Here is a 27,649-nt window from a genome sequence, read left to right on the forward strand (position 1 = left end):
CATGATTTTTAAAATATGTCTTTTGAGTAATCAGTTCTAACTATAGTACAGCCAGAGTTATCACCTCTTATAATGCTAAGGGAACTTTAAGATACAGAACAACGTTGGAACTGTCCTTCTGTGTTGCTTATTGAGTCAAATAACAGAGATCTGACTTCTGAAAACATTTAGACTGTGTGTACTACCAGTGCTATACTTCCTGCTTGACCAGTTTTTCCCTATAATGTATAATTCAGTGTCTTATTGTAGAATAAAACCTGAAACTTTTTCATGTGAATGGACAGCTTTAAAATTCTTTTAGTATATTATTGTCACCATGATTTATATCAGTATATTTTTTGCATGTATTTTCAAATAGACTTAACTGCCACAGTCAGAATACATGTTTAGCCATTGCCATTTTAACCCCACTCTAGCATTATTACACAAAATGTATAGGAAGTTATTTTTGAAGATTGGGTTAGTGAAATGGATAGAGGCTCTAGGTCTGCCTCGAACAAACTGAGTCAAGTTTATGGAATTCCATATTGACGTTGTGTGGTACAGCAAAAGATCTGACATATGAAATGGCTGGATTTGTTAAAAACCAGTGGCAAAATACCTGTTGACCCACCAATGAGGTCTTTGTTTCCCACAGTGAGTTTTCAATGTATTACTTGAACAGAACTTAGTTTAAAAATGAACTGCATGACAAAAAAAAAATCAATTTATTAAAATGAATTATGTAATAAAGGTATCTCACTGTCTTATAGTTTGAAATGTATTTCTTTGAAAATATTAGAAAATGCAGCAAATGGAGAAGAATGATGCCCTTTGGCTGGAAGTTTCGTTGTCCTTTCTAATGTTACTGTATTTTTGCATTTTCCCCTACAGGACAGCATTGTTTGATCATTACGAACTGGCAGAGTATTTGATTTCAATGGTAAATATTTAATCAAGCAACATGTTTATAGAGATTATTGCTAGCTATTACTACAGGTCTGCATAGAGAAATTCATAAAGGAAAATATGTTCTCAGGTATAGGTTATTTAGATATTATATATAATTTCATAATGCATAATTGACAGTTGCAATACAATGGTAGTTGTGGCTTCTTATTAACATTCCACAGTTACAGAGGATTAAAAACTTGCATTTTTATTGCCATTTTACTTATTCAGAAAGGTTTCATAAACATCTTTTATCAAATATGACAAACTGGTTTAGTCATCCTCACTTTTAGAATGTGAAATACAGAATAAATGCTAAATATGTGTTGAATTTCATCTGGTTTTCCCAGCAAGAAATCCTTTCTTTAAAGCATGTAAAAAAATTAAAAGATTAATATGTAAAAAGATATAAAAATTGTTCTGGGATCATATAGCCATATATTGAAGTTGTGCATGATCTAGAAATAATTTTTACTCTGTGTAGTTTGGTTATATTTCTCCACTGAATAATTATGAGGGAGAAAGAAGAAATGTAACCAGGAATGCTACTGGCTATGATCCAAGTGCCCGTTTATAGCAATTGAACTAAGACTCATATAATCATTATATGTCCCACTCTGCTAAGGAAATTTTTCAGAAGTCATTTGACTTCTTTTTTATTTTATTTATATTTAGGTTTTTTTACTTTATTTCCTGACAATTATATTAAGACAAATTCTCTTCTACATACAATTTTGTTTTTCTCAGAAATTCTGTTGTAGGGATTGTATTTAGTCAGAACTAGATATTAGGCTTATTTTTAATTCAAATGTGAGATGGTGAGGTTTGACTGCTTAAACTTGTCTGACTAAACCTATCTGAAGAAGTTACTACCTGAGAAATACAGGCACAAGCACAAGGCATCACCTATGCTGTGGTGTACACGACAGTGATAAAGAAAAGGTGGAACAATGTTACTGCTCAAAAGGAACAGCAAATTCCAGTTCAGAATGGCTTTCTGGTTTTAATAAAGAACAGCATTCATTTATTTTATACATTAAATATCTTATTTTATACATTAAATATCCACATTTCATGCACATCAGCTTAAAATGATTACTTCCTTTATCTTACCTTTGGTACTTTTTGTGTCTGAAAATAAAAGCTATTGTAAACAGATACAGTGTTACATCTACCTCTTCTAGACAGAAAAGGTAAGATTATTTATGGTAAGCAGAATTGTCCAGGCACACTATGTATGCTATCTACATTTAAATTACACCAATTTTTTGTAAGTTATAAGTCAGTGTGCTACACAAAAAAAAAGCAGAGAATCAAATGCTACAGATATTATTTTGCAGAACCTTATAGCTTCAAAGAAATACTACTTACAAATTGGTTTGCACATTAAGCATTTTAAGCTCAATGTTAAAGTGGCAATTGTCACATTTGACAGGTGCTCAGTATCTGGTTTGTGCATGCAACGGTGATTAAAGATTATGTTATTAACTGGAAATTGTGGCCCTGTATTTGCTGAAATGAATGAGCCCCTTGAATAAAAAAGTTTCTTGTTTCTTTGATGAAAAAGAACATTTTTAAGAGGTTTTGTGACCTTGTAGAAAAGTAACTAGGAAACGTGTCCCCCATGTGTTACTCTCAAACATTTCATCAACATACATTGGAAGCCTCCTGTTCTCTATGGTAAAGTAATCACTGTACATTTATTAAATATTTCTTATTACTACATTACAGGTTTTACCATGGTAGAAAGTAAATATTGCTCTCGATTATGATTAATTCTCCAATTATGACTGGACCCAAAGGTGATTCAAGTTAATGGAAAAACTCCCATTGATTTTTTTTTTTAATGATTGTTGGATAGTATTTGAAATAAAATATGGGGTTTTGTGTACTTTGTTCAATTCATCAAATTTGACTTGCAACTCAATATCTAGAAAAATATATCTAAACCATCATAAAATATACATATATCTCATTCGTGCATTTACTTGTATCTTCATACTGCCTTCTTGGTGGGATTTTTTAGATAAGTATGTTTACGTTCATAGTATTTACTGATATGATCATAATGATATTGTGATCATAGTCACCATACTGTCCTGGCAATATGCACCTTGTGCAAAAATAGACAAAACAGCAAAACTGAGCTTTTGCCAGAATGTCACATTCCAGTCCTTGTGCTTCCTCCAATGAGAGAGGTCGTACCAAAAACCTTGAGTTTGGAGAATAAAAATGTGTCCGCTGTTGGTACAGTAACTTTGTAGTCAAAATTAACTTGTCTTACATAGCTTACGATGAAGAATAGAAAACAAAGATAGAGCAAGCTATACAGATTAAGATATACTAACCCCTGAATGCATTACTAGTTGAACAGTATTCATAAAGTGTAGAGGTTCAGAAGGATCTTGTTCTGGTGATTGATAGGTAAGACCCCATCAGTCAAAATGACTGCAATTTTTGTATTTTTCCAGAGCTTCAATCCCAGTATTTTCAAGTTAGAATTATATATTTTGAGTATTTAAATGTATGGAAAGGCACCCTAACAAAAGATCATGAGTTGTGATAATGTTGAAATTCTTTATTGCAGGGGGCTAATATTGATAGTGTTGACATAGAAGGTCGATCCCCACTTCTGTTGGCCACTTCCTGTGCATCATGGAAAATTGTGAATTTACTGCTCTCAAAAGGTAAAAAGGAATATACACATGCAATACACTTCCTTTGAGCGGGGTTCGTACGTGTTAAAACTGTGTCTAACTTTCCTCTTAATTTCAATTCAGTACTTCAGCATACAGTCCAGGAGCAGCTGAGCTAGACAGCTGCACGGTGCTGGTATCCCCTGAGATAAAGGAAGAATTAGTGTGATGATTTCACCCTTTTTAATGCAGAGTGAACAGGCTGTAGAAAAATGTGTATGCCATATGTCATGCTTCTTCATATGTCAAGGTAGAGGTGGCACTGCCACTCCATTGCTGCATTCCTTAGCAGTTCACAAAGTAAGCAGAACTGTGGAATAAATATACCACTTCTAGTCATGTTTCATAGCAGCAATCAATCTTTAAATGTTAAAGTCCATATTTCAAGCATTATCTGTGATTTTATATAATCACAGTCACCTTGAAAATGTTTGAGCTATGTCTTTCAATGGCAATACTTTTGGTGGAAGCTAATTATTGTTACTGTATTTTCCTCTTATGTTGATAGTAATGTAACTGATTTGTTAATAAGCCCTGTAATAAGTTTTGAAGCTGTAACAAGATTACAACTTTAAAAGATTAGAAGATGTGGTTATCTGCATCTTTAAATTGCCTTGTGGTTTGTGGGTGCTCAGTATCTCTGAATATAAGGGCCCCACATAAATATTAGTTCTACAGTAAAATACAAAATACATATATACACGAGATAACTATGAAATCTGAGTGTCAGTGTGGGGTGTGTGTAAGTAAAATTGTATGTTAAAATGCTGGCTTGAATAATTGTTACTTCATAGATTTATAAGCACATTTGCTCAACATTTGTTCCTTTGTCTTAAACGTCATCAATTAGTGTCAGGAGCCAGCAGTTTTGAAGTTGCTGGTACTTATTTCCATATTTATTTAGGAGCAAATGTATCATTAAAAGATCATCTTGGTCGGAATTTCTTGCATTTGACCGTATTGCAACCTGGAGGATTACAGCATCTAAATGAGAAATTTTTGCAGGTACAGTAAGCATCATTTTATCTCTTTCTGTTACCTTTAGTAGAAAACATAAAGACAAAAAGCAACTACCATTTATTTTGGAATGTTTGTAAAAGTTTGTGGTATTTGTTAAGTTGCCCAGTGTCACAGAAAATAGTTTGAAGAGGTACGTATCTCTCATGAAAACATTTCAAAGCCAATAATACAGTTTTCTTATTGCCAGGCAAAGGAATAACATAATCCCATAAATTATTTTGCTGTTGGGGATTGAATAGCTCAAGAGGTAGGCAATAAAATATAGAACTTTTCACTTCTATTTTCCCAGCTTGCATGCAGTAAAGCTAGGGGACGTGCTCATTCATATTCAGTCAAGCTCTAGGACTTAAACAGTTTACAGCATGTTCTACAGGAGCTTTCCATAGACTGGACTGTAATGAAATCTTAGATTTAGTTTTAGAAAGGATTTCAAACATGGATTTGTGTTTGGCTATGCTGAGGTGAAGCACTTACATTGCTGAAGCCCAAGCTCACTTGAAAATAAATTTGCTAGCCTCCAGAGCTCCAGAAACAACCTTTTCAGTGTGGATCAAGTACAACCGATCCTGCAACATCTGCTGAAATATGTAAACAACTTTGATTAGAAGTGCGGAATGGATTTAACCTCCATTTGCAGCAGATGTAGAGAATTAGTTTTAAACCAGAGTGGTAACTCTCAGTTGTCTACGTTGACTTTTCTAATTATTGATCATACTAAAAATTCAGACAGAGGAGTGGAGCAGACTTGGGAGGAGATTGTTAGTTGCATTAAGAAAGGGCTATACATAGGATAGTGTTAGACAAGGTAGGGAGCAAAAACATGGAAATAAATATGAGAAAGAGAAATATGGGAAATAAAATTACACTGTAAACCAGTGAACTGATGGTTTTTGACAGCCATAAGTTTTGCTACTGAACAAAGACGACAGGCTACACCTGTGTTCTGCACAAGCCTTTTGCTGGCAGCATTGAGTATTATGGTTGAATGGCAGCAAAGAAGAATCTCCTGCATTACACTTGTACTGTGGATGGGTTGCAATGAGGGTTGCAGAGTGGCAAACTGCTGTGTTCTTCAAAGAGTGATTGTTTGAAAATATGGTGACCCACAAATCAGCAGACATTAAATGCTCACTGTTGTTAAAGCTACTTTTCCTAAAGTTTGTTACTTGTTTTTTAGGTACTGCTCTTAAGTATTACTGCCATTGTTACAAGCTATTAGAAGCTGTGCAGCAAAAATTATATAAATGTAATTCTGTGCTTTTGGGGTTTTTTGGGGGTTAACAGATGGAACACATTAAAAATCTTGTAGTGGATGAAGATAATGAAGGATGCACTCCATTGCATTATGCATGCAGACAAGGTGTGGCCCTCTCTGTAAATAATTTACTCAGCCTCAATGTTTCCATCTACTCTAAGAGCAGGGACAAGAAGTCACCATTACACTTTGCTGCCAGGTTAGTACTGCAGTCTAGGCAATGAAATCAATGCCATTTTTTCCTCAATATTTTTTTGACAATTTCTGTGTTTATCTTGTCAAAGCTACGGGCGCATCAATACATGTCAGCGACTTATAAGAGATATGAAAGACACAAGACTTTTGAATGAAGGTGATAAGAAAGGAATGACTCCTCTTCATTTGGCAGCCCAAAATGGTCATGAGAAAGTAGTTCAGTTTCTTCTGAAGAGAGGAGCCCTTTTTCTCTGGTAAGTATACTGATTTTATTCATTAAGGCCAAAAAGAGCCATCAGCCTGAGTTTTATGTCTGTATGCTGGGAAATTATATAAATATAAATGCAATATATGGAAACATTTAATATATTAATATTCAAAAATATAAATATACACTATAAGAGCATATTTATAAAATGTTTTCTAAAACTAAGCTTATTGTTTCTTGCTTCAGCCTGACACATAGAATCATAGGTAGCTGTAAAGCAAGGCTTCTAATGCTGTGGAAACTGAGGTTTTCTCTAAATCAAACTGAGAAGAATATTGAGCCTTTTAATGGAAAAAATTTTAGTTTGGAAATATTATAATCATGTCAGCTTTGCTCACAGGTTTGAGTAGGGGCTCTTAGGGCTGGTGGATCACAAGTAACTTGCCTTGCACTCCAAGTCCTGATTTCAGATCAAAGGTCCTCAGATCATTGGCAGCTCCACAAAAGCTTCCAGGCTCATACCCGTAAAGCCAGGAGCCAAAGCTACCAAAAGCTGAGAGTCCTGTTTCCAAGGTACAGTCTAGAGCTTTAACTTTTATGTCCTGTGCTTCCAAGACCACTGCAGCTACACCTTGGAGCTAGGGGCCTAAGCATTTTGAGGAAATCCTTTACTTAACAGACCTGTCATATGAGCATTATTTGTGACTGTAGAGGACCCACTAAATGGACTACTGCCAAACCCTTTATTTCCAGTGTTCTTAGCTGGATTAGTACACCTAGCAAGGGTAGAGATGATTATATGTATATATGAGTGTACATATATGTACTTATGTATGCATATCTATGTGTACACATGTATATGTGTATGTCATTTACATTTACTTTAAATTGATAAAAAGTTTTCCATTTATAATTTCTATTTTTATACTGCCACATGTAAGTGATTATAAAGGCTGGACAGCCCTGCATCATGCTGCCTTCGGAGGATACACTCGCACAATGCAGATCATTTTGGATACTAATGTGAAGTGTACTGACAGAGTGGATGAAGAAGGGGTATGTGTTCACATGGCATTAGTTTTTTCTTGTCTGCTGTTACTTCTAGAGCAAATATTGGTAGTATGCTGTTAGTAGTTTTCCACATTGCATGTGTAATATTTCATTTCCTGTAGCATATTTAAAGTCTATCTGTTTTTTCACTGTTAAAGTTTATTGCTTAGATTAATATATAATTGCTGAAATTGTTATCCAATTGTTATAAATGGGAGTCAAAAAAATGCAGACAGCCTAATGGAAAACATAAAACACTGAGTATGTTAGACATGTCCCTCTTGCCCCCTTTACAATGCAAGAGTGTTTTAACAATCTGGTACAAACATTGGCAATATAAGTTTGAAGAGCTTATACAGATTTTTTTAAAAACTCCAGTATCAGCTTTAGCTCATTTGAGCAGATTGTTTGAAATCCATCTGTTCTGCACAGCAATGTCCAACAGATACAGCTCTTATCTTGGAAGTTTGGGCAAATACAGTGTCTTTGGGTCAAGACAGAATCCGTTTGCTGGATTGGAGATCTCTTCTATAGACCTTCCTAACAGTTCTGTATCAGAAAACTATATCTATATCTACAGCGGGGGGGCATTTTAAGGAACTATTCAGTTACCAACACAGACAGTGCTGCTAATTTCTCTGAGAACTGGTGTTGAAAACATTTAGAATTATTATATTAGGAACATATCTTGCCTAGAAGTTAATGAGAAGCCAATGCTTAGTTCTTAATTTCCTTCAGAAAAATATGGATGGGTTGGGAAGGCTTTCAAAACTCAGCTTCAGTGGGAGTTGATTCCTAAAACACTCATTGCCTTACTTTTATGAAAATATCAAAGAAAAAAAAATGTTCCCCTTATAAAACTGTCTGCAGATTTTCTTGCAAATTCGATTGTATGAGCACATCTGGATATAGTTGGATGCTGCTTTTCCTGATTTTCAAATGCAGGTTTTCTGTATCTGTAGATGCCATCATATTTACGTATTTGTGACTTGCAGTTTGTTAGTTACAGAACTAAAAGATATTAATGAATTGGCTTTTCTTACCCATAGCTGAGTTTCCTCTTAAGATTTAGCATTGCTGTAGATGTAGCATAAAGAACTCGTCTATAATCTCAGTCAGAATCTCTGTAACAATATTCTACTTTTTAATATTGTTAGTAAAGGTATTCAGAACTTGCAACTGAGAATAGTATGTGGCTTTTCTGTGTGGGAAAGGACTGAAATACATACTTTATTTTTCTAAAATTATTCTCATGGATGTATTGCTGTACTACTTCCCTGTGCAGAACACAGCTTTGCACCTGGCTGCGAGAGAAGGACACGCAAAAGCAGTAAGATTACTTCTTGACTATGGTGCAAAAATTCTGTTCAACAAAGCATTAGCTTCTTTTTTCCATGAAGCAATACACAATAGGAGAAAAGATGTAGTGTCTGCTGTAATTTTGCACAAAAGGTAAGGTACCCAGAAAACACTTTTTGAATTTCTGTTGTGTTTTGTTTTTTTTAACTGAGATTAAGTTCTGAAAACCTGTAGTTTAATAAGACTGAGTACATATTTTAAAACTCCAGAGACTGTGTTGTGTTCTAGTGAGAGCGAATGAAAAATTGCATAATTGTAATGGACACCAGATATGTGGCATGTTGTTTTCCATATTAGACTGAGTATTCAGAATCTGTTAAAAAAAAACAACCCAACAACAAACAAACCAAACCAACATGTAGAAGTTGTGAGAAATAAATAATCTTTCCCATGTCTTCCCTCTTACATACATAAATTTGGCCTTTCACAAAATGCTTCAACGATAGAATTTTAATCAAAATGTGAGTACAAGTAATACCAAAATTGTTATTTTAAATGTTGCAAATACTTTTAAAAATAGCCCCACTTCAGGAATAAAAGTGTTGCACCATTGCCTAATGATCGCATCTCTTGGTAAGAGTTGCAGGAACACTGCCAGTATTTTACTTCGTTTGTTATTACTCACCTAATCTTATAATCCAAGATTCCAGCTTTAGTTCCAGTTTCATATTTTTTAGAAGATCTTGGCATAGTTGAAACTTCTCTGTTTAACTACTAACAGAATTAAACATTAATCATTCTTAGAGAAGCATCCAGAATGTTACACAATTACTCCCCAGATGGCTGATTTTCCAATTAATGGTACACAAACTGGTTACGTATTGTGATTTGCAAGATAATATCATGAATAAAAGTCAAATACTCTAAAAGTAGATAAATTGAAAGAGAAGCAACTAATTCATTTCCCATTATCTTAATTCATTTTTGCAGATGGGAAGAAGCTGTTGTGACATTCTCTCACTATTCTAGTGCCAATAAGTGTCCTTTGCTAGAAATGGTTGAGTATCTTCCTGATTCGTTTAAAGTAAGTTTTCTACACATATTAAGGAAATTACTACACAAAACCCCCTTAGTTACGTTGCGTCATTTGCTGTTGTTTTTTTAATGCTGTCCTCACTCATACATATTATTGTAAAATAGAAACAATATAAATTCATAAGTTGATTTAACTGTATTTTAGTGATAATTTCAGTTTGTCCAGTTTAATTTCTTTAATATTAGGAAAGTTCTCAGCTTCCTGATGTCAGTGGAGTTATAAGAATGTGAAAATAGCATAGAAGTGATGAAAGTCAAAAGATAACTGGGTTCAAAATGATTTGAGGTATTTTTACCTTCTGAGCTAACTGTTAAATGATACTACAGAAACGCTTTTTATTAAAATAGCAATTGACTAGGTATATATATATTCATAAACACTCACTTGTAAAGTAGCATGTAGTCTTGTAAACTTCATAGTTTCATTATTTAACTCCTACATGGGCGTTTATATCTTCAAAACATACACCATAAAATCTGACTGAATCATCACTTCTGTGTATTTGATTGCTGTATTTGAAGGTCATTTTCTTCAGGTAGAAACATATTCTTTCTTATGAACATTACTGTATCATCTTAATTCACTTCTTTGTTCATCTGCAAAGCTGGTTTTGGACAACTGCATAATTGAGTCTTCAGAGGAAAAGACAAGTCGAGACTTCTATGTAAGTGCATGAAAAAATTTATGAAGACAGTACATTTTATGGTATTAGGTTGGAATATGCCACAGTATGCTTGGCTGTATGTTAGCAGTGGTATATTATTTGGATAATAATAAAGTTAGAAAATCATCAGCTTGGCTTTTAGCTACTACTACTGGACTAAATTAAAATTCCTCTTAAATATTTTCTATTGTTGCAATTATAGTTCTGTACTTGGTGAATTGAAATCAGTCAATATTTTAACTTGATTTATGAATAATTCAGTAGTTATTCACCAATAACTGTATTTGAATCTGTACTTTTAATATATATTTATTATAAAAAAATTCTTTAGTATTAGGATAACTTTTAAAAATCACTTCATCGAATACTAGCAATCTTCAACTATGAGTCTCTGTGATTCTCAGCAAGCCACTGATTTAATTCTCTTTATTGCCTCTGTGACACTTAAATGAATGCATTTTTGACTTGAAAGTTTGGGAAGTACACAGTACGTATACTTCAGTAGTTGTGCCAAGTTCATATGAAGAGACACACTTGTAGATTAATATCAGATCACTGATCTAATTTTATCCTTTGGGCTGTAAATGGCTTTGAAATTCAATTTCTGTAATCTTCATGCTTATGCATTTTAACAAGTACAATGTTAAACTTGAGCAATCTTTAGACTTTATCTTTGCTGTGTTAATTCTCACAATCGAGCTGAGTATCAGAGGTTGTGGATATTTCAAAATAACAGTGATAGAAGACATAAGATCTATTTATGCAGATCAAAAGCATGTCTATCATAAGTAGTACAATTGCCATCAATAATTCAGTCATGTTTCTTTTTTTGTAAGTTCTTGACCAAAATCTTTAGTAGATTGCTTTCACTCTGTAGTTATGTTACCTTTGAAACCATATTGACAACCTTATCAATGATTACACTGAATTGTATCTACATTAGTAACAGAAAACATGCAAATTTTCTACTACTCTACATTTTCTTTATATTGCGTTATCAGAGCCATATAACTTTTAAATACAAGTTTTTCTTCAAAGTCAAAGTCAAACAAATTGCAGTTATGAGAATGATGTTTTTAAACTAGTATTTTAAGGGGAAATGTGTACTTTTTAGTTTACAATTCAAAATGGGTGTTTAATCATATTACAGTCACAGATGTGTATCTTGATGGCATGTGTTCACTGGCAAAGTAACTAATAATCAGTATACACCAACTTTCTAATTACTTTGACTCAATATGTCTTTTTTGTCTCTAAAGGATAACCTTTTTAAAATTAAACACATTACCTCAGTCTTACACGATCAGTTTCATTTAAATGCTGGTTTGTGTTTATTATTCAGATTGAATATAACTTCCGATATCTTCAGTGTCCCTTGACGCTTAACAAGAAGCTAAAGGATGGTGAAGACATTTTCTATGAACCACTTACCACTTTAAACGTAAGTTCTGTATTTTACTCTGACATAATTCCATGCTTTCTTGCACTAGATAAAATCAAGAAGTTTGAATTTTTCATAGTAATATTTCTTCTCCAAAGCTCATAACTCTGTATATTTAAAGTATATTGGAATGAAATATGGGCAAAAGTTCTTACAGTCTAAGTTAAAAATAACATTTCTTTTAGGTTTAGATAAAAAATTTTAGTTTATTTAAACAACTGTGAATATCTCAATAGAAATGCTGTACAGGTAATAATACATCAAAGAAAACCATACTCCGGTCATAGTAGTGACCATGCACTGGAATATAAGGCATTGAAAAACCTGACAAAACTTGTTTTTTCACATGCTAATTGCAAAATACTTTCTGTGCCTAAAACAAACATTGCCCGTCTGTTCTCTCATTCTTTGTCAGAAAATGTTTACAGACTTTCTGGCTTAATTTGATTACTTTTTGGGCTTCCTGTTGGCAATTAGACTTGGTATACTGTCTAATAATAAATATATATTTTCTCATTAAATGTAACTAGAAAAGCTTGGTCATCTAGAGGTATAGTTGGCAATAGTCTGTGCAACTTTGTGGAGCTCTAAATAGACTAACAGTGCAGCAGGAATGAAGCTGGATGCCTCAGCAGACGAAGAAGGCAAGATAGTGATAGCATTGGGCCAGTGTGCATAAACAAAAGAACTTTGCAATATCTTACAGGCATTTTAATTTTCACTAGGCTAATAGTCAAAGAAAGAAGGTGGCTTACCCAGATTACCCAGTTTTGTAAGCACTTTTACTTAGCTAGATGGGATAAGCTTGGTCCTTCTGCTTTCTTGCTTTGTAGGCCATGGTACGCCACAATCGCATGGAGCTGCTCAGTCATCCTGTGTGTAAAGAATATTTGCTTATGAAATGGTAGGTATATTTTAATGTACATAAAATATCATATTGCATGTCAGGATGAAGGTTATTGTGCCTGGGAGTTGTTTACTAAGATGTACATATCTGTATTGTTAACTGAAATGAATGTCTTTTCCATATAACCTCTCAGAAGCATAACTAGAATATGCTGATGACTATAATATAAAATGTAGCTTAATATTTAGTAATGATTCTTTGATAACCACTATTGGTGTTTCCACTTTATTACAAAAATATATAGAAAGATTCCACGTTAGTACAAAACTATATATAGAGAAAGGAACAGTATTTCAGGATGTCAAATACACTTCTGTCCACATAGAGCTCAAAGAACACATTCATCACAAAAGGACTTTTTAAGAAATGTTTATTTCCCCACCTTGAAAACATTGTTGGCTGTTACATTTGAATGCATGCTCTTCTGAACTTATCAAGTGTTGTAACTTTAACGTTCTCACTTTCAAGGATGGCCTACGGGTTTCGAGCACATCTAATGAATTTAGGCATATATTCTCTCGGTCTCATCCCACTGACTCTTCTGGTCACTCACATACAGCCAGGAAGACCTTTGAATGGAACAGAGATCTATGAAGCAAGGCCGTTAGAATATGAGGTACTGAGTTTTCTTATAGCTACAATATGGTTAGAATTTTTGTTGCAAAAAGGTATGATTATTTAAATAATTCCTAGAATTACAATTTAGCAACTGTGAGGAATAGAAGTATATCTTTTTAAGTGGCAACTTCTGTAGGTAATTTTCAGTTCTCATTTCTTATTTTTAGTCTTTTTTGAAAATTTTTCATCTGGTACATGGTTACTTCAATGTCTTCCCTAATGTGAATATTTCTTTAATGTGGAAGAAAAAGGATTAATATGTACTTAATTTTGAAAAGACAGAAACCAGTGGATTCTTTAGCTTCCTATGTCCATTTAATTTTCAACCCAAATAACTGGATATCGCACATTTAAAATTTGACATAGAAAGAGCAGTCATTAATAAAGTGCTTTTGAGTGTTCAAATATATCTTTCTTTGCCCGTATTATGTATTACTTTCCCTTGCAGGCCCAGTATTTTTCTTCACTAGGCTCATAAAGTATGAGGCTAAGACAGAACAATTTTTGCCAGTCTGTATATAGGTATCTCATGTACAAAAGTAGTTAAAAATGTAACAGCAGAAATCAGTCATACATGGATGGAAAACTCTGTGAAAGGTTTTTAAGTATAATGGTTGTTTTCTATAATCCCTGTTCATAAACATAAAAGAATAAAAATAGAAAAAATTGTGTTGTGCCAGAATGTCAACAATATACCCCTATTTTGGAATTACACTATCTCAAAGTGAAAAATTTGGTTAGGTGGCAAAGTACATGTGCATCATAGTGACTTTTGAATATTTGTCTCTCAGTCACACTGTGGTAAGCGTGGGTCTACTCTAGTAATTTATGAATATTGATCTTGTTTGTGATATGCATAGGGTGGAAATGATGCTCTAGTTGGGGCCTTAAGGAAAGCAAGCAAGGATGAACCCTGTCTTAGGATAAACCTGCCCTCCAGATATACTTTGGGGCTGCTAAGAGACAAAGCTCAAACCTTTTTTCAGGAGCTGGAACTGGAATAATTAGGACAACATAGTGAACCAAAGAAGTTAGACTTGCCATGTCCACCACTGCAGGAGAATGAGGTTTTAGAATGAAAGGTATTGGTGTGACTGGTTGATGTCCTTTTTTCATAAGGGTTTCCTTCCTGCAGTTACAACTAAGCAGTATTCTCTTTCTTAAGAAGACAGTGTTGTCCCAAAGCTGAATATTTTACTAGACTTCCAGAGAAGGAACTGCAAGTTCTGCTGTTTATTGAACCTCTGAGTAAAACTCGTACATAGCATTACACTCCTGTGTTCATGTGAAGCACAGGAGAGTCAGAGAGCTCTGTCTCCATGACATGAAGCGTGTATTCTGGGAAGAGACACCTGTGTCATTAGCCCTGAAATGATAACATACTGGTGTTAATGGAGACAAGATCTTGTTGTGTGGTGAACTCTTCAAATGATCCATTTCAAAAACATGATGTTTATTACTAAAACCATGGATTTTAGCAAGAAAAAAAAAAAAAAGAGTTTGCAGTTCTTTTGGGAGATAAAAGACATAAAACTGAAATAGGAACTCAAAAAGGATATGCTAGTAGAAATATGAAATAAAATAAACTCAAGGGATGTAGAAGATTCACGAGGATACCCTGATATATGAAAAAATCACATACCCATCCCAGTACATGTAGGATTCTCAAAGATTTGGAAGCCAGAACTAGCAGAACTGGAAGAATTCGTCTCCACTAACTCATCTTCCTGGTGGAAGATGGGAGAATGACAGGAGTTGCCTACAGGATACGGAGGGGTCACTCAGACTGACCTAGGTCCTCAAATCATCCGAGGCTGGATGGAAGAAGCATAGTTGGAAGTGGGTGTCCTGTCTTTCAATGAGTAATGATGCCAGCTGGTAGAGAAGCAGTGCACTGAACAGGATCCGTGAATGTGCTGCCTGAGAGACTAGAGCAACAGCAGTGTATATAAAATGTCATGCACTGAAGGAGACAATGTCCTAATGACCTGGCAACGGGAATGGAGTGTACAGAAACTATTTATCATGGAAATGCTCAAACTTTCTTACTTGGTTTGAATTATTTAAATACAATATACATGACATGGATTTCACAATAAATATTAGTAAAACAGACTTTAGATCGTAATAACTTTATATGAAGTAAGCTAACAAATATAATGTTTATGTGGTAGATAGAGCTGAAAGAAGCATTAATTTAATAATTTCTAATTTGTTTTGTGCTCTGATTTTTGTTTCAGAACTCGTACTTCACAAGGGTGTGTATGTGTTTAGTTTTAATTATGAGTTTACTGGGAATCTGCAAAGAAATATTTCAGCTGATTCAGCAGGTAAATACATAGAGAAATAACACTAATCAGACAGTATGTTTGCATAGCAGTTTATGTGATATTGAAATAAACCTTATTTTTCCCTTTTAAAAAGGGAAATACCAATTTATAAAGGATTAAAAAGGAGAAGAGGATTTGAATAGTGTATTGAGTTCAGTTTGTTTAATGATGCATGACTTGTAAATATGTATCTGTCTCTCTTAAATCCTAGAAATTGAAATATCTGTTGGATTACTCCAATCTACTGGACTGGACAATTTATACGACAAGCATAATTTTTGTGTCTTCTTTATTTATTAATACACCAGCTCATTTGCAGTGGGAATGTGGAGCAATTGCTGTATATTTGTCTTGGATGAACTTCTTGCTTTACCTTCAACGGTAAAAGTTATTAACACACTTTACAATAAAATACTTTAAATATTTTCAGATATTTTACATACTCTAAACTATGACTGATCGAGTGTGATAGCCATATATTTTATGGGGTTTTTTTTAACCTATACAGGTTTCCAGGTTAGGACCATATGAATATTTTAACCTATTAAACTGTAAAGTAGCTTTCACTACGTTATATACAAAGAATAACAGCATGTATTTTGTCAACTAAAGAAACAAGAAGAATTATTTTAATGTTAAGCAAAGCCACCACATCTGTCTTTAAAAAAACATGTTTCACTATACTGTAAGGACTTTCACTTAAAAAAAAAAAATTAATTACAAGAGGCAAAAGGAAGTCTGTTTTTATAATACCTGGGAGAAGGTAAATTCTTTTATAATTTTACAGATTAAATGGCACACCCTAATTTTCTACACCAGATTGTCCGTTAAAAGAATTATAAAGGAATAAATTATTGCTTTGGTTGACATAATGTCTATTTATTGCCATTAATGATCTTAATGCTGCCACTGGTACAATAGCGTCCAAAGGTTATAGAATGCAGGAGAGCTGGCTGGAGATTAAAAATAGTGTGTGTGTGGTACTTAAGACTAATAAATTAAACATCTTTATTCCTGAGCATAATTGCCTTGCACAAAGGTGAGGTGTGGCTGATCAGCAAAAAAGTGCTGATTTGGAGCTGTTCAGAAAATAAGGATGACAGTACGTGACAACAGTGCATGTATGCTCTTCTGATTCTCAGTGTATATATGTGCTAATCACCCCAAGAGATCTGGCAGACAGACATGTCGTTTGCTGATTAATGTCAGGGTCATTTTACTGTAGTTGGGATGTTTAAGGACAAGTTTTGTAAACAGGGTTAATGTCAGAGTGAGAACCTTTATGGTACTGCCTCTGCTGGCAAACCTTGTCCTACACATGTCTGACCTTAGATAACTAATGAATGGGCATGTCCTCCCTGCTGTGTGCTGTGGGCAAAATGGGGGTTGAATCTAAACAGTAAAAAGTAAATTCATGATTGCCCAACATCCCTTCTTCTGCTCGATGAAATGCTTCCCTGGCCTGCATATTCTTCATTTGTACAGCAGTAGTACACATAATTTTCTAACTCATGCAGGTCATCTCTTCTCAAAGCAACTTGTAGCTCCATTGACTTCAATGCATTTTTGCCTAGTATGTGCCTGATAAAAAGAATATTAGGTTTGCTTTACTTCCAGCTTGATCTTCTCAGCCTTGCACATAATATTTCAGGGGGAAAATTCTTTGGGGGGATTTTCTCAGTGGCTACTGTTGTAGCAAAACCTGGTCATCTAGTCCCTGAATCTAGCAGAGGACATAAATCCCCAAGTTCAGGTTTGCAGGGAAAAGTAGTAGCTTAATCTGCTTTATGACAATTCATGTTCTGAGATACAGTTTTTGTGTAAGCCAAGAGTGGGAGAGGCTTGCCAGATGACAGACTGTTGTTTAAAATGCAGATGTCTTAAAATTATGTTGCTCCCCCTCTCTTCCTGAGTTATGTGTTTCTTTTTGTTTGCTTGGTTTCCATACTTTGTAGTGCCATAAGAAGAAAAATCCTTTTAAATCAGGCATGTGCCTGGGAGATATGTCATGGTGCCAGTCCTTTTTTCGGGTTGCTAATTTCTTTCAAAAAGCAGCAAAAAGTTGGATAATTTACTAATGTTAGTATTCCAAGTGCAAAAGTTGTACAATATTGTACTGTCTGTGGCTATAAAGAGTGTACACATTACCCATGAAAAATAGTATCTTGAAGAACTACTGTTCTGGTGCATTAAAATATAAGATTCTGTGGTTTAGGCTTGCTGTAAATAAGACCACTTGCATTCTTTTGGATGTGAAAGTACAAAATGTTTGTACTGTCTCAGAGAAGCAAAATGTCTCTTTTCACACATGAAAAATGACATTTCTTATTGCCTTACATAAATAATTGTAAGGGACTCTAACTTCAGTATTTAATCATTTAGTGATGGACTAAACTATCTGGAGTGCCAGATTAATGGTTGGACTCAATGATCTTAAAAGTCTTTTCCAACATAAACATTTCTGTGATTCTGTATCTTTTCTGTTTACTTATCATCTAGATTTGAAAACTATGGCATCTATGTTGTGATGTTCTGGGAAATTTTGAGGACATTGATACGGATTGCTGTTGTTTTCTTTTTCCTGATATTGGCCTTTGGACTGAGTTTCTTTGTCCTTTTGGGTTCACAGGTTAGTTAAATGGCATAATTATTTTTTTATCATTATAAATATTAATTTTTACTGAAGACTCTCAAGAGGTTATTTACAGATTTCATCAGTTCCTGATTTTTCTTGATATTGGTACTTCTTTTTGCAGCAAACATATAGCACACCTCTGCTTTCTGTAATGAAGACATTTGCAATGATGCTGGGAGACATTAATTACCATGATGCATTCCTTGATCCATTACTAAGCAGTGAATTGCCATATCCTTTTCTGAGTTACACAGTTCTCATTATATTTACCTTGCTTATTCCAATCCTTCTTATGAACTTGCTAGTAAGTAAACTATTTATTAATATATAGAAGTGGTTAAGCACAGGTTTATACACAGTTTTAGCATATAGAATTACATTTAGTGCTGATTTGTGACATTCATTTACTATGTAACAAATTGATATTTTCAGTAACATTAAGAAGTTGCCTTTCCCTGGACACTTTCCCCCTCCAGTTTACTGTTCTATTTTCCCACAGTTAACAGTTGCAGGGTTATGTTGTGTATCTTTAGGTAATAACCATGATGGAATTTGAATTGGAGCAGCAATGTATTATTGTGAGGTCTTGATAAAGAAAATTAGGAAACAATGATTTTTGCTCAACCCCCGGCTGAATTATAACCTAGAGCTAACAATATATTTTGTTATATATTGTCAAACTCCAGATCTTCACTGCACACCAAACAGTAGTCAACAGTAGTACTAAAACTAATTAATAAGCCTGACCTGAACAAAAAGAATCAGAAAACCTGGTAATGGTGGGAAAGGGGGAAAATATGTAATACATCTTCAGCCATGTTTCATTCAACATCAATTTTTTTTATATTTTTTTTTATTTTTTTAGGAAATCAAGTTTTTATAAAAGCTCAGCAATAAAAATCAAACAATTCCATTTTTTAAGTTATTTATTGCTGCCACGATCCTATCCAATCAAGAGGTCAACAAGTTTTTTACATAACAGCAATAATGAAGAATCAAAAAGAAGAGATGTTATTCTAGACAAATCTTTGAAGTAGCTCTTTAGTGCCTTACTAGAAGATGGATAGTTGGCATTAAAAAGCTTACTACATTTCTTGCTATGAATTTCCTAAATATGCACAAAAGGTGTATGTTTCCAAATTCAAGTGAAACAAAATAAATTTAACTTTAGAGTCATTTTGGATTTAAATATGAATAAGAAATGCAATTGAAACACAGACTATGATAAAATAGATAATTAAATATTTCTTGGCATTTTTAGATTGGTTTGGCTGTTGGGGACATAGCTGAAGTACAGAAATATGCTGCACTCAAAAGGATTGCAATGCAGGTAAGTAGCATACCACAGAAGCACTAACTATAGGAAGTAGATATCATTGTTAGAACACCACTTAGTTAATTGATTGGTTTATATTTCTTTGCCAACTGAGTGCTTAGGAAGGACGTTGTCTTGCAATTTCAGATAGGGCTATGAAATCATTATTAAGCATGTTCTGTATGTTTGGCAGAATTATCGTTGTCTGCAATAGGCTTATACATCCTGTTCTTCTAGATTCATATGACCCACATTTCTGTAGCAATTTGTTAGCATCTCCTGAACAGGCACTCATGTGTAACATACTTGTTTCTACCCAAGGGAAAACTTTTCTCACAGACATTCCACTGGCATCTTAACCTATACTGACTCTGTCCTAATCTAGCAAAAGGATATAGCACAATTAAAGAGAGAAAGATTACTCTGCCATTATGATTTGGTCTTAAAGCCTGTGGCTATGATAGGCATTTTGTCTTTTGACTGTTTCTGCCCTGTAATCCTATACTGCAACCCACAGTGTATTAAGGAGCTATTTGAGCCATTACACAGAAGTTAACTCAGTTTTGGAACCAGTTCAATTATAAGAGTGCGCATCTATGTGGAATAATTAATTGTGTTAAGATAATCAATACTGCTATGACTAGATGATTTTCGTGTCTGAGTTGGACTGTTCAAATATTATACCATTGCAGCATAGATACTCTGAGACTTGACATCTAATAATAGTCATTTGAATATAATGACATAATGGTTATTTTCACATGATAATATGTCTTTATCTTAAGAGAATATACCTTACTTTAAATGCAAAAATATGTTTAGGTTAATCTTCACACCAACTTAGAGAAGAAGCTACCATTTTGGTTCTTAAGTCGAGTGGATCAGGAATCAATTACTGTATATCCAAACAGACCAAGATACTGTGGATTTATGGTAAGATGGTGAATTTTAGATTAAAGAATACTTACTAAAATGTGATAAGATTGACTTACTTTGTACACAGATTGCTAGGAACTTTGCCTTAATAAGACTCAATCATTAACTGACATCAGTGAATCACAATTAGGCCTTGACTATCGTCAGTGAAAATGATAAATCAGTTTTAGTGCAGCCTAACTTATTCAAATATAATTAGTGTTTGAATTCTCAGTGATTTGTGACTTTATTAAGCAAGACAAGCTACAGAAGTTATTCAGACAGAAAATAGAGTTACTCCCTTTTGGCATTTCTTCTTTTATTTGTTCACTTTTGATTTCAGCTGTTGTCGATAGACAAATTTTCTGATTAAACAAATTTTGTAAAACAAATGTTTAATATATGAAAAATAACTTCATAACTGAAACTCTTTTCAACTTTAACACTGTGCGGAGACTGTTACCGTTCACTTATTTGGGATTTTTAATCTATTGTCAGACTATATTACCTGATTTCCATTTGGTTCCATGTTTTGTTTAGAGCGTGTTCCAGTATTGCTTTGGGTGTGAGGACTCTACCACAGATGCACAGAGCACTGATACAACATTAGAACTGGAAGTTCTGAAGCAGAAATACAGGTATTCATTGTGTCATTTTACTGCTGTAAAAATAAATAGAAACAGGATTACAAATATACTGCTATTTTTAAAAGTGTTCTAAAGGTCCATACTGTACCTAAAAATTAAAATTCAGTCTGTTCGGTGTCCTTAAGTAAGCTTTCTCACTATGGTAACTTAGTATTTTGTATTCTGCAATGTATTTACCTTCAAAATACTTGTCTGCTAGAGAAATATTTTTATCCCATGGCAGAGAAAGAGGACAGGCTTGTTTGTTCATTAAAGTAAACTGAAGTAATGGGGAAAATGCATTTTCATTTCGGAATTAGAAGTTTGTGTATGGAGGTTTTCAAGGGTTATTTTAAACTCACAATTGATGTAATTCCAATTGGTTTGCAAATATACACAATCTGTTACTGACTTTCCACTGGTCTGATGGTAAATCTGCCTCAGATTGTTTCCCCAAAAATGGATTGGTGTCCTGGTTCTCCTTCGAACAGATCGTCTGTTTTGAAAAGCCTTGGAAGGAATTCTCTGTACTTGCTTTTCTTTTTCATTTACCAATATATCCATAAAAATTACTTCAGAAAAGCTGAGGAAATCTATTCTTTCTCACTCTGTCTCATTCTCCCCTGCTCTTTTTCTTTCTCTTTTTATTCCCTCCCCCCCTTTTTTTCTTTTAATCTATTAAATTTTTGTCTCCCTGCACAGATTCTGATTAAGTATTTTTTTGGATTAAGGACTCAACAAGAACTGAAAGGGGGTGAGAATACACCCTACAGATGTAGGCAAACCATGGAATTTAGCAAGTCTTTTACATCAGTAATTTTAATGACTTAAATGTCTTTTGGTACCAAATGACAAAGCCTCCTGTTGTATGCTGTATGCATATTTTTTTCTTTTCTCTTTTCTTTTTTTTCTTGTTTTTTTCAGGCTCAAAGATATATCAACACTGTTGGAAAAGCAACATGACCTCATTAAATTGATTATCCAAAAAATGGAGATAGTATCAGAGGCGGAGGATGAAGACAGCAATGATTTGTTTCAGCACAAGTTTAGGAAAAGGCAGTTAGAGCACAGGAATAGTAAATGGGATACAGTGTTAAAAGCTGTTAAAACAAATGTGCCCAACCCAAGCACAGAAAAGAACAATAGCTTCTTCTAGACATGGCTGTGATAGCATATTGTATTATCATTTTGGTTTACTTTGTGGCCACCTTTTTTTTCCTATTGTCTGTGCGTAATGTTAATGTGATACATCATGTATTCGAATATAAAAAAGGCCAGATCCAAAAAAAAGGATGCAGGTGCTCAAAACAGTATTTAAGGAGACTTAAGATGTCTACATCCAAAACTGTGATCCTAAAAGTGGCTGGCTAATCAGGAAAGTGCCTAACTCACCAGATGCCAACCTTGCTGTCCTCACAGTTCCCAAGGCTTCTGCCTAGATCTGTTCCTGGATTTGGTCCTAATACTCTTAGGTCTGTACTTAATTACAGTATTTTCTGTCACGAATATTTTTAGAATTTCCAAATTTTTAGAAATTTAAACTCTAATAATTTACTATTCAGATGTTTTGGGAAATCCAATGGGCTTTATGTAGCTTAAAGAAAAAAGTAAGAAACGAGTTAGAAACTAACCTGACAGATTGCATTGGAAGTTTTGCTGAGTAAGGACTGCAGGATCAGGCCTGAAAGGTAAGAAATAAAAAGATCATGGAATTGTAATGGAAGGGAAGGACAGTCGTCTTCTGTAGATAACTATACGCAATTCTCAGAGGGATCATTTATGCTAGCATGCATACAGCAGTGATATGATGACATGTTAAATATTAGTCATTTATAACTTGCTGCCCTTATACTGCTAGTGTAATTTTGGCCTTCCTGATAACCTAAAACTGACCCTGCCACTTTAATCTGCACTTTGGTTTTATTATTTATTTACTGGATATTCAGTGCATTATTTAATATACAGTAATATATCAAATAAACATGAATTAAACTGTGTTTAAGTACCCGAGTATAATTGTTTCAAACCCAGTGCTAATAAACTAGTTATGACTATACATGGTTGTAACAATCTGTGGTCTGCTTTTGAATTCAGACATTCTTTTTAAGAACTTAATGTACATTAATTCTTCATGTAAAGAACAATTATGATTCCTATTTATTTAAAAGGTAGCCACCAGAAGGTAATTCACATTGTACAGAACTTGTCTGATCTTCAGAAAACACAGGAAGATGCACTGTGAATTAGTGAGACTTGTGCCTTAAAATTGCTGTGGATGGCAATGCTGTTCAGTAAGAAAAATGCTTTCTAACCCAAGTGTTTTATCCCAGCTTTGAGGCTAAATCCTGGTCTGGTAAAATAGGGAAAAAAGGAAGTTATTGTTGGTTTTGCCTATTCTACTACACTTACTAAGGTGAACAGTTGCTTAATATCAAGTGGTGGAGCATTTGAGGTTTGTTTCTCTTCACTAGCCATATTCATTGATAACTTTGAATCCTGTGGCATAAATCCACACCAGTTGTAACTGAAGATGTTTGCTGTTAAAACTGGAGTTCTGTTCTGGGTTTGCCTCCCAGAAACTACATAGGGATTTTGCATTTAAGTGTGACTGTAATAGTTTAGTTAAGTAAGTTTGAGGCAGAAAATAAGCACTTGGCTGCTCCATTCAAATGGCAAACTGGGGGCATGGACATATGCACCGCTGCATGACTATGCCCACAGATGTGCTCCTGGGTGTCCCAGAGGTCCCATCGTGAAGTCTAGATGGATCACATCTGCTGTTGAGGTCCGGTGTGTACCACCACTCTCACATACCCAGGTGGAACGAAGTGCATTGCCCAGATAGTGGAGCATAACAGTGTCTCCAGTTTTCTCTTGACAAAGTGCACTCTGTGTGCCCCGCAGGCGGAAGAAAGAGAAGCTGTAGGTTCAGCTTCAGTGTGACACAGCGAGACAGGGAGAGAACCGGTAAGCAGAGTCAGAATCAAGAAAGTAAAATTGAAGGTAACTGTAGTCATTGAAATTGCATTGTAGCCTCTAACCTCAGATCTATTCCTGTGAATAAACTGGCTGGACATTCTGAGCTCCTGTGCATCTGCAGCTCCCTGTGTCAATGGAAACAAGAATGTCCAGGTTCTTGGGATAACGCTGAGCTTGAAAAGGTAGACTTTTTTTTAATTTTAATGGCAGAAAAGTAATTTTAAATTCCCGACAATCTGTACCATTAACACTAGATGGCAGTGAGTGATAACATTTTTTAGTAAGTAAATTGGGCCTAAATGCATAGTTTTAATTGGCAAGGAACAGCAGTACACTTACAGTAGAAGCAAACTACTCAACATTCATAGTTCTAAAGATTGAGCATTTCAAGCCCCTTTAAACAGAACTCTGAGACACTCATACACAGCAATTCTTCAGCTTTTCTGAGCATTTAACTTTAAAATTTGAGAAACATTTTCCTTCCTCCCTTTCTGAACCCCACACCCCCACCCCCACCCCCCGCTTTGCTTCTTTCATTCATTTAGCAGCTGTCACTATGGTGGAAAATACAGTTGACCATATCCACCCTTCCCACATACGCATCCGAAGCTGACCCTAATGCTGTTGCATAGTTTGCCTGCATGGTTTTGGTTTATTTTCTTTGCTGTGACTTAGCTGTAGCAGGTTCACAGCCTACCAAAATTCTTAGCAACTGCTCTTCCACAAATTCGTGTGACTGGGCAGCTTGGACATCCAATGTGGGTCTAAATTCAATGTAAGATCGGGTTTAAGAAGCAGCAGTGCCAGCACTTCTGACAAACTCCACGGTGTACCATAACACCATTTGAAAGGTAAATGCTCTTAAATATTCAGTGAAAAATTGCCAAATATACACTGTTTACTGGGTAGTTTACACACAATGTGTTTCTGGGCAACCTGATCTAGTTGAAGATGCCCTGATCATTGCAGGGGGGTTTGACTAGATGATCTTTGAAAGTCCTTTCCAACCCAAACTATTCTATGCTTCTATGATTCTGTGTTACTATCTACCAATACATTGGTTTAGATAGTTGCTCCTGGGTTTGGTATGCATTATCAAGCTACCACAGCCATCAGGACAGATTGGTAGAGAACTGGTCATTTCCATGTGGTGGCAGCAGGACTGTACAAATCAAGGGTAGAAGAAAATTTTATGGTGGTTGGGAGATAGAGAGCACCTGTCCGTTCAGCCATCCTTGGGTGCCTTCAAGGTAGGACTCTCATGGTCCTGTGCAGAAAGAAAATTAGCCTCTTCCTGGAAGAAAGCACATAAGTTTAAAAAAGGTGTTTCCTGCAGTTTAAGGTAAAGATGCCAAATTAGAACCTGGCCTTTCAGCTTCCTGAGGGAGCAGTTCTCAGCAGATGCAGAAAGAACAGTGGATAGAAAACAGTTTTATACTACTTGTATATTGATTAATATGCAAAGAAAATCCAATTTTGTTCAACAATTTTTATGTGGAAAGACAGTTAGAACGTATTTTATCATTAGCTAAGTATTACAACATTGAATTAGTTATTTAACTTTCTATGGAAATCATCAGAGTAAGATTATTTAATTGCCACGTGATAAAAATATCTGACAGAGTCTGAGAAGTATAAGAAACTTAGTGCAAGTAGCCAGATTTTCTTTTGGGTTAATGCCCTTTTACCCCACTCTGTCAGTAAAAGCAACCAAAGAAACCACTCAGGCTGCAACGTAGTACGCATCAGTTATAAGGTGTTTTTCATTGACTGTCCGATTGAAGGGGTCTCACTGTGGGCAGGAGTTGGGCCCATGTTGTCAGTAGTGAATGGACAAAATAAAGGAGTGCAGCAAACCTTGCCCCAGAGTTATGGACAGCAGGAGACTTTTGTGAGCTTTCCTTTTGAAATGATGGAGAAGCTATAATGGTTGGCAAGTGTAAATGAATTGCAAGAGAGCTACATGCGAGACTGTGCATGGGTTGATGTGTGCCCAGGCCACTCAAGCTTAACTGAACCTGTTAAGTAAAAATGTTGGCATCCTTATAGAAATGCAACATGACTATGTCACAGTAATCACGAGAGAAGGTGTTTCAGCAGGGAAGTCTCAGCAATGGTAGGACTTATGTCATTTCATGATTGGGAATCACAGCTTAGGAAGCAGAGCAAAGTGTAAAGCTATTAATTTCAGAAACGAGTAATAATATTGTTAATATTTATTTATCCAGAGAGGTGACTGCAGTCTAAAACAATCAGCAGCAGGAAACTGGGGATTGAAAAAACCACAAAGTTCAAACAGGGCAGTAACTTGGAGAAAAATTAAGAGGGGGAAACTTGGAGTAACTCTGATGTTCATGTGATCAAACTAAAAAGGTCCAAAAGCCCCAAGACACCACTGGCACAGTCTAAGTACAATGGTGGTTCTCACAACAATGTCTAATTCAGATGCAGTCAGCCATGTCATCAGGTCGAGGACAGGGAGAGTAAAGATCATTTAGACTTTTAAAACCAGAAAGCAAGCTTCTCAGCTCAGTCCTGATGACAATCCCTGGAGCTGGCGATGTCTATAGGAATGATTCAGCAAGGCAGCATGGAAGCGATGCAATGATAGATAGCCACAATGGACTTCAGGAGTCATTTCTCATTACTTAAGATGACTCACTTCATATAGATTTGAATTTTAACATTTATTGGCATATTCTCCCAGTCTGTGGGATAATTACAGTTCAATTCAATGTCTGAAAGTAAACGTGGTTAAAAGTTACCGCTGTTTCTGTGTTATGAGGAAAGGAGCATGTATTTCAAAAGACTTGGTCTGCCTCATTTCAGTTTGAAGGTTGTGTCCACATCTTGCATGCATGAAGAGTTGAAATATGGTGGCTTCACCCTAGAGAGGGAAAGGGATTCTCAAGGCAATGGACAGCTGCACTTAGGCTGAAATAGTTTGTGTTAAAAGTGCATTGGGCATTTGAGAATCAGAGAGAACAGTTTCAATTAGCAACATTCAACCTCCAAGCACAGCTTTGACACTGTGGCAGTGCTCCCTCAGAAGCACTTGTTGCTCTGAGCCCTGCACCATGTGTTAAGCCTCTTCCTCCACTGCATCTGCAGCTCCTTCCAGCTGTCTTCTGTGCCCACCGGGCCTCTGAAAGCTACAAGAACAAAAATGCTAAACACAGCTGGGTAAGTTCTTCAAGCACCCAAATTGAAAGGAAAATGAAGCAGGAAAGGATTGCCAACAACATTCCAAGAAGACATGAAAAATTAAGAAATTCGAAGTTAGAGGGAGAAGACAGAGTTGGATTCGTGTGTTCAGCTTGGGTAGCATACTCAGCAGAGGCACCACCACATTTATTTTTTTGTCCTCAGAGCAAGGTATCTGTAGGTAGCAGGTTTTTATATACGTATGTTTATATATAAATTGTGTTTTAGATAAAAGCTGGGAAGCAGAGAGTTCTTATCATCTAGAA

The 27,649-nt window shown here is 35.2% G+C and overlaps 1 protein-coding gene across 1 annotated transcript in view; it reads left to right on the top strand.

Annotated features, from left to right (window-relative positions):
- The window catches only part of TRPA1 (transient receptor potential cation channel subfamily A member 1), a 33,136-nt gene extending 9,977 nt beyond the window's left edge, over positions 1 to 23,159 (top strand). The window contains exons 8-27 of the mRNA XM_030487493.1: positions 874 to 922; positions 3,518 to 3,617; positions 4,531 to 4,631; positions 5,931 to 6,100; positions 6,186 to 6,350; positions 7,246 to 7,360; positions 8,640 to 8,806; positions 9,644 to 9,737; positions 10,354 to 10,413; positions 11,756 to 11,854; positions 12,688 to 12,758; positions 13,230 to 13,377; positions 15,620 to 15,709; positions 15,921 to 16,090; positions 18,209 to 18,338; positions 18,466 to 18,648; positions 19,606 to 19,674; positions 20,482 to 20,592; positions 21,115 to 21,212; positions 22,125 to 23,159. Coding sequence (XP_030343353.1) covers positions 874 to 922; positions 3,518 to 3,617; positions 4,531 to 4,631; positions 5,931 to 6,100; positions 6,186 to 6,350; positions 7,246 to 7,360; positions 8,640 to 8,806; positions 9,644 to 9,737; positions 10,354 to 10,413; positions 11,756 to 11,854; positions 12,688 to 12,758; positions 13,230 to 13,377; positions 15,620 to 15,709; positions 15,921 to 16,090; positions 18,209 to 18,338; positions 18,466 to 18,648; positions 19,606 to 19,674; positions 20,482 to 20,592; positions 21,115 to 21,212; positions 22,125 to 22,356 — 2,422 coding nt within the window. The 3' untranslated portion in view covers positions 22,357 to 23,159. The remainder of the gene's footprint in view (positions 1 to 873; positions 923 to 3,517; positions 3,618 to 4,530; positions 4,632 to 5,930; positions 6,101 to 6,185; positions 6,351 to 7,245; positions 7,361 to 8,639; positions 8,807 to 9,643; positions 9,738 to 10,353; positions 10,414 to 11,755; positions 11,855 to 12,687; positions 12,759 to 13,229; positions 13,378 to 15,619; positions 15,710 to 15,920; positions 16,091 to 18,208; positions 18,339 to 18,465; positions 18,649 to 19,605; positions 19,675 to 20,481; positions 20,593 to 21,114; positions 21,213 to 22,124) is intronic.
- The last annotated feature ends 4,490 nt before the right edge of the window (positions 23,160 to 27,649 follow it).

This window comes from Strigops habroptila, chromosome 1, assembly GCF_004027225.2.
Source record: "Strigops habroptila isolate Jane chromosome 1, bStrHab1.2.pri, whole genome shotgun sequence".
Classification (NCBI taxonomy): Eukaryota; Metazoa; Chordata; class Aves; order Psittaciformes; family Psittacidae; genus Strigops; species Strigops habroptila.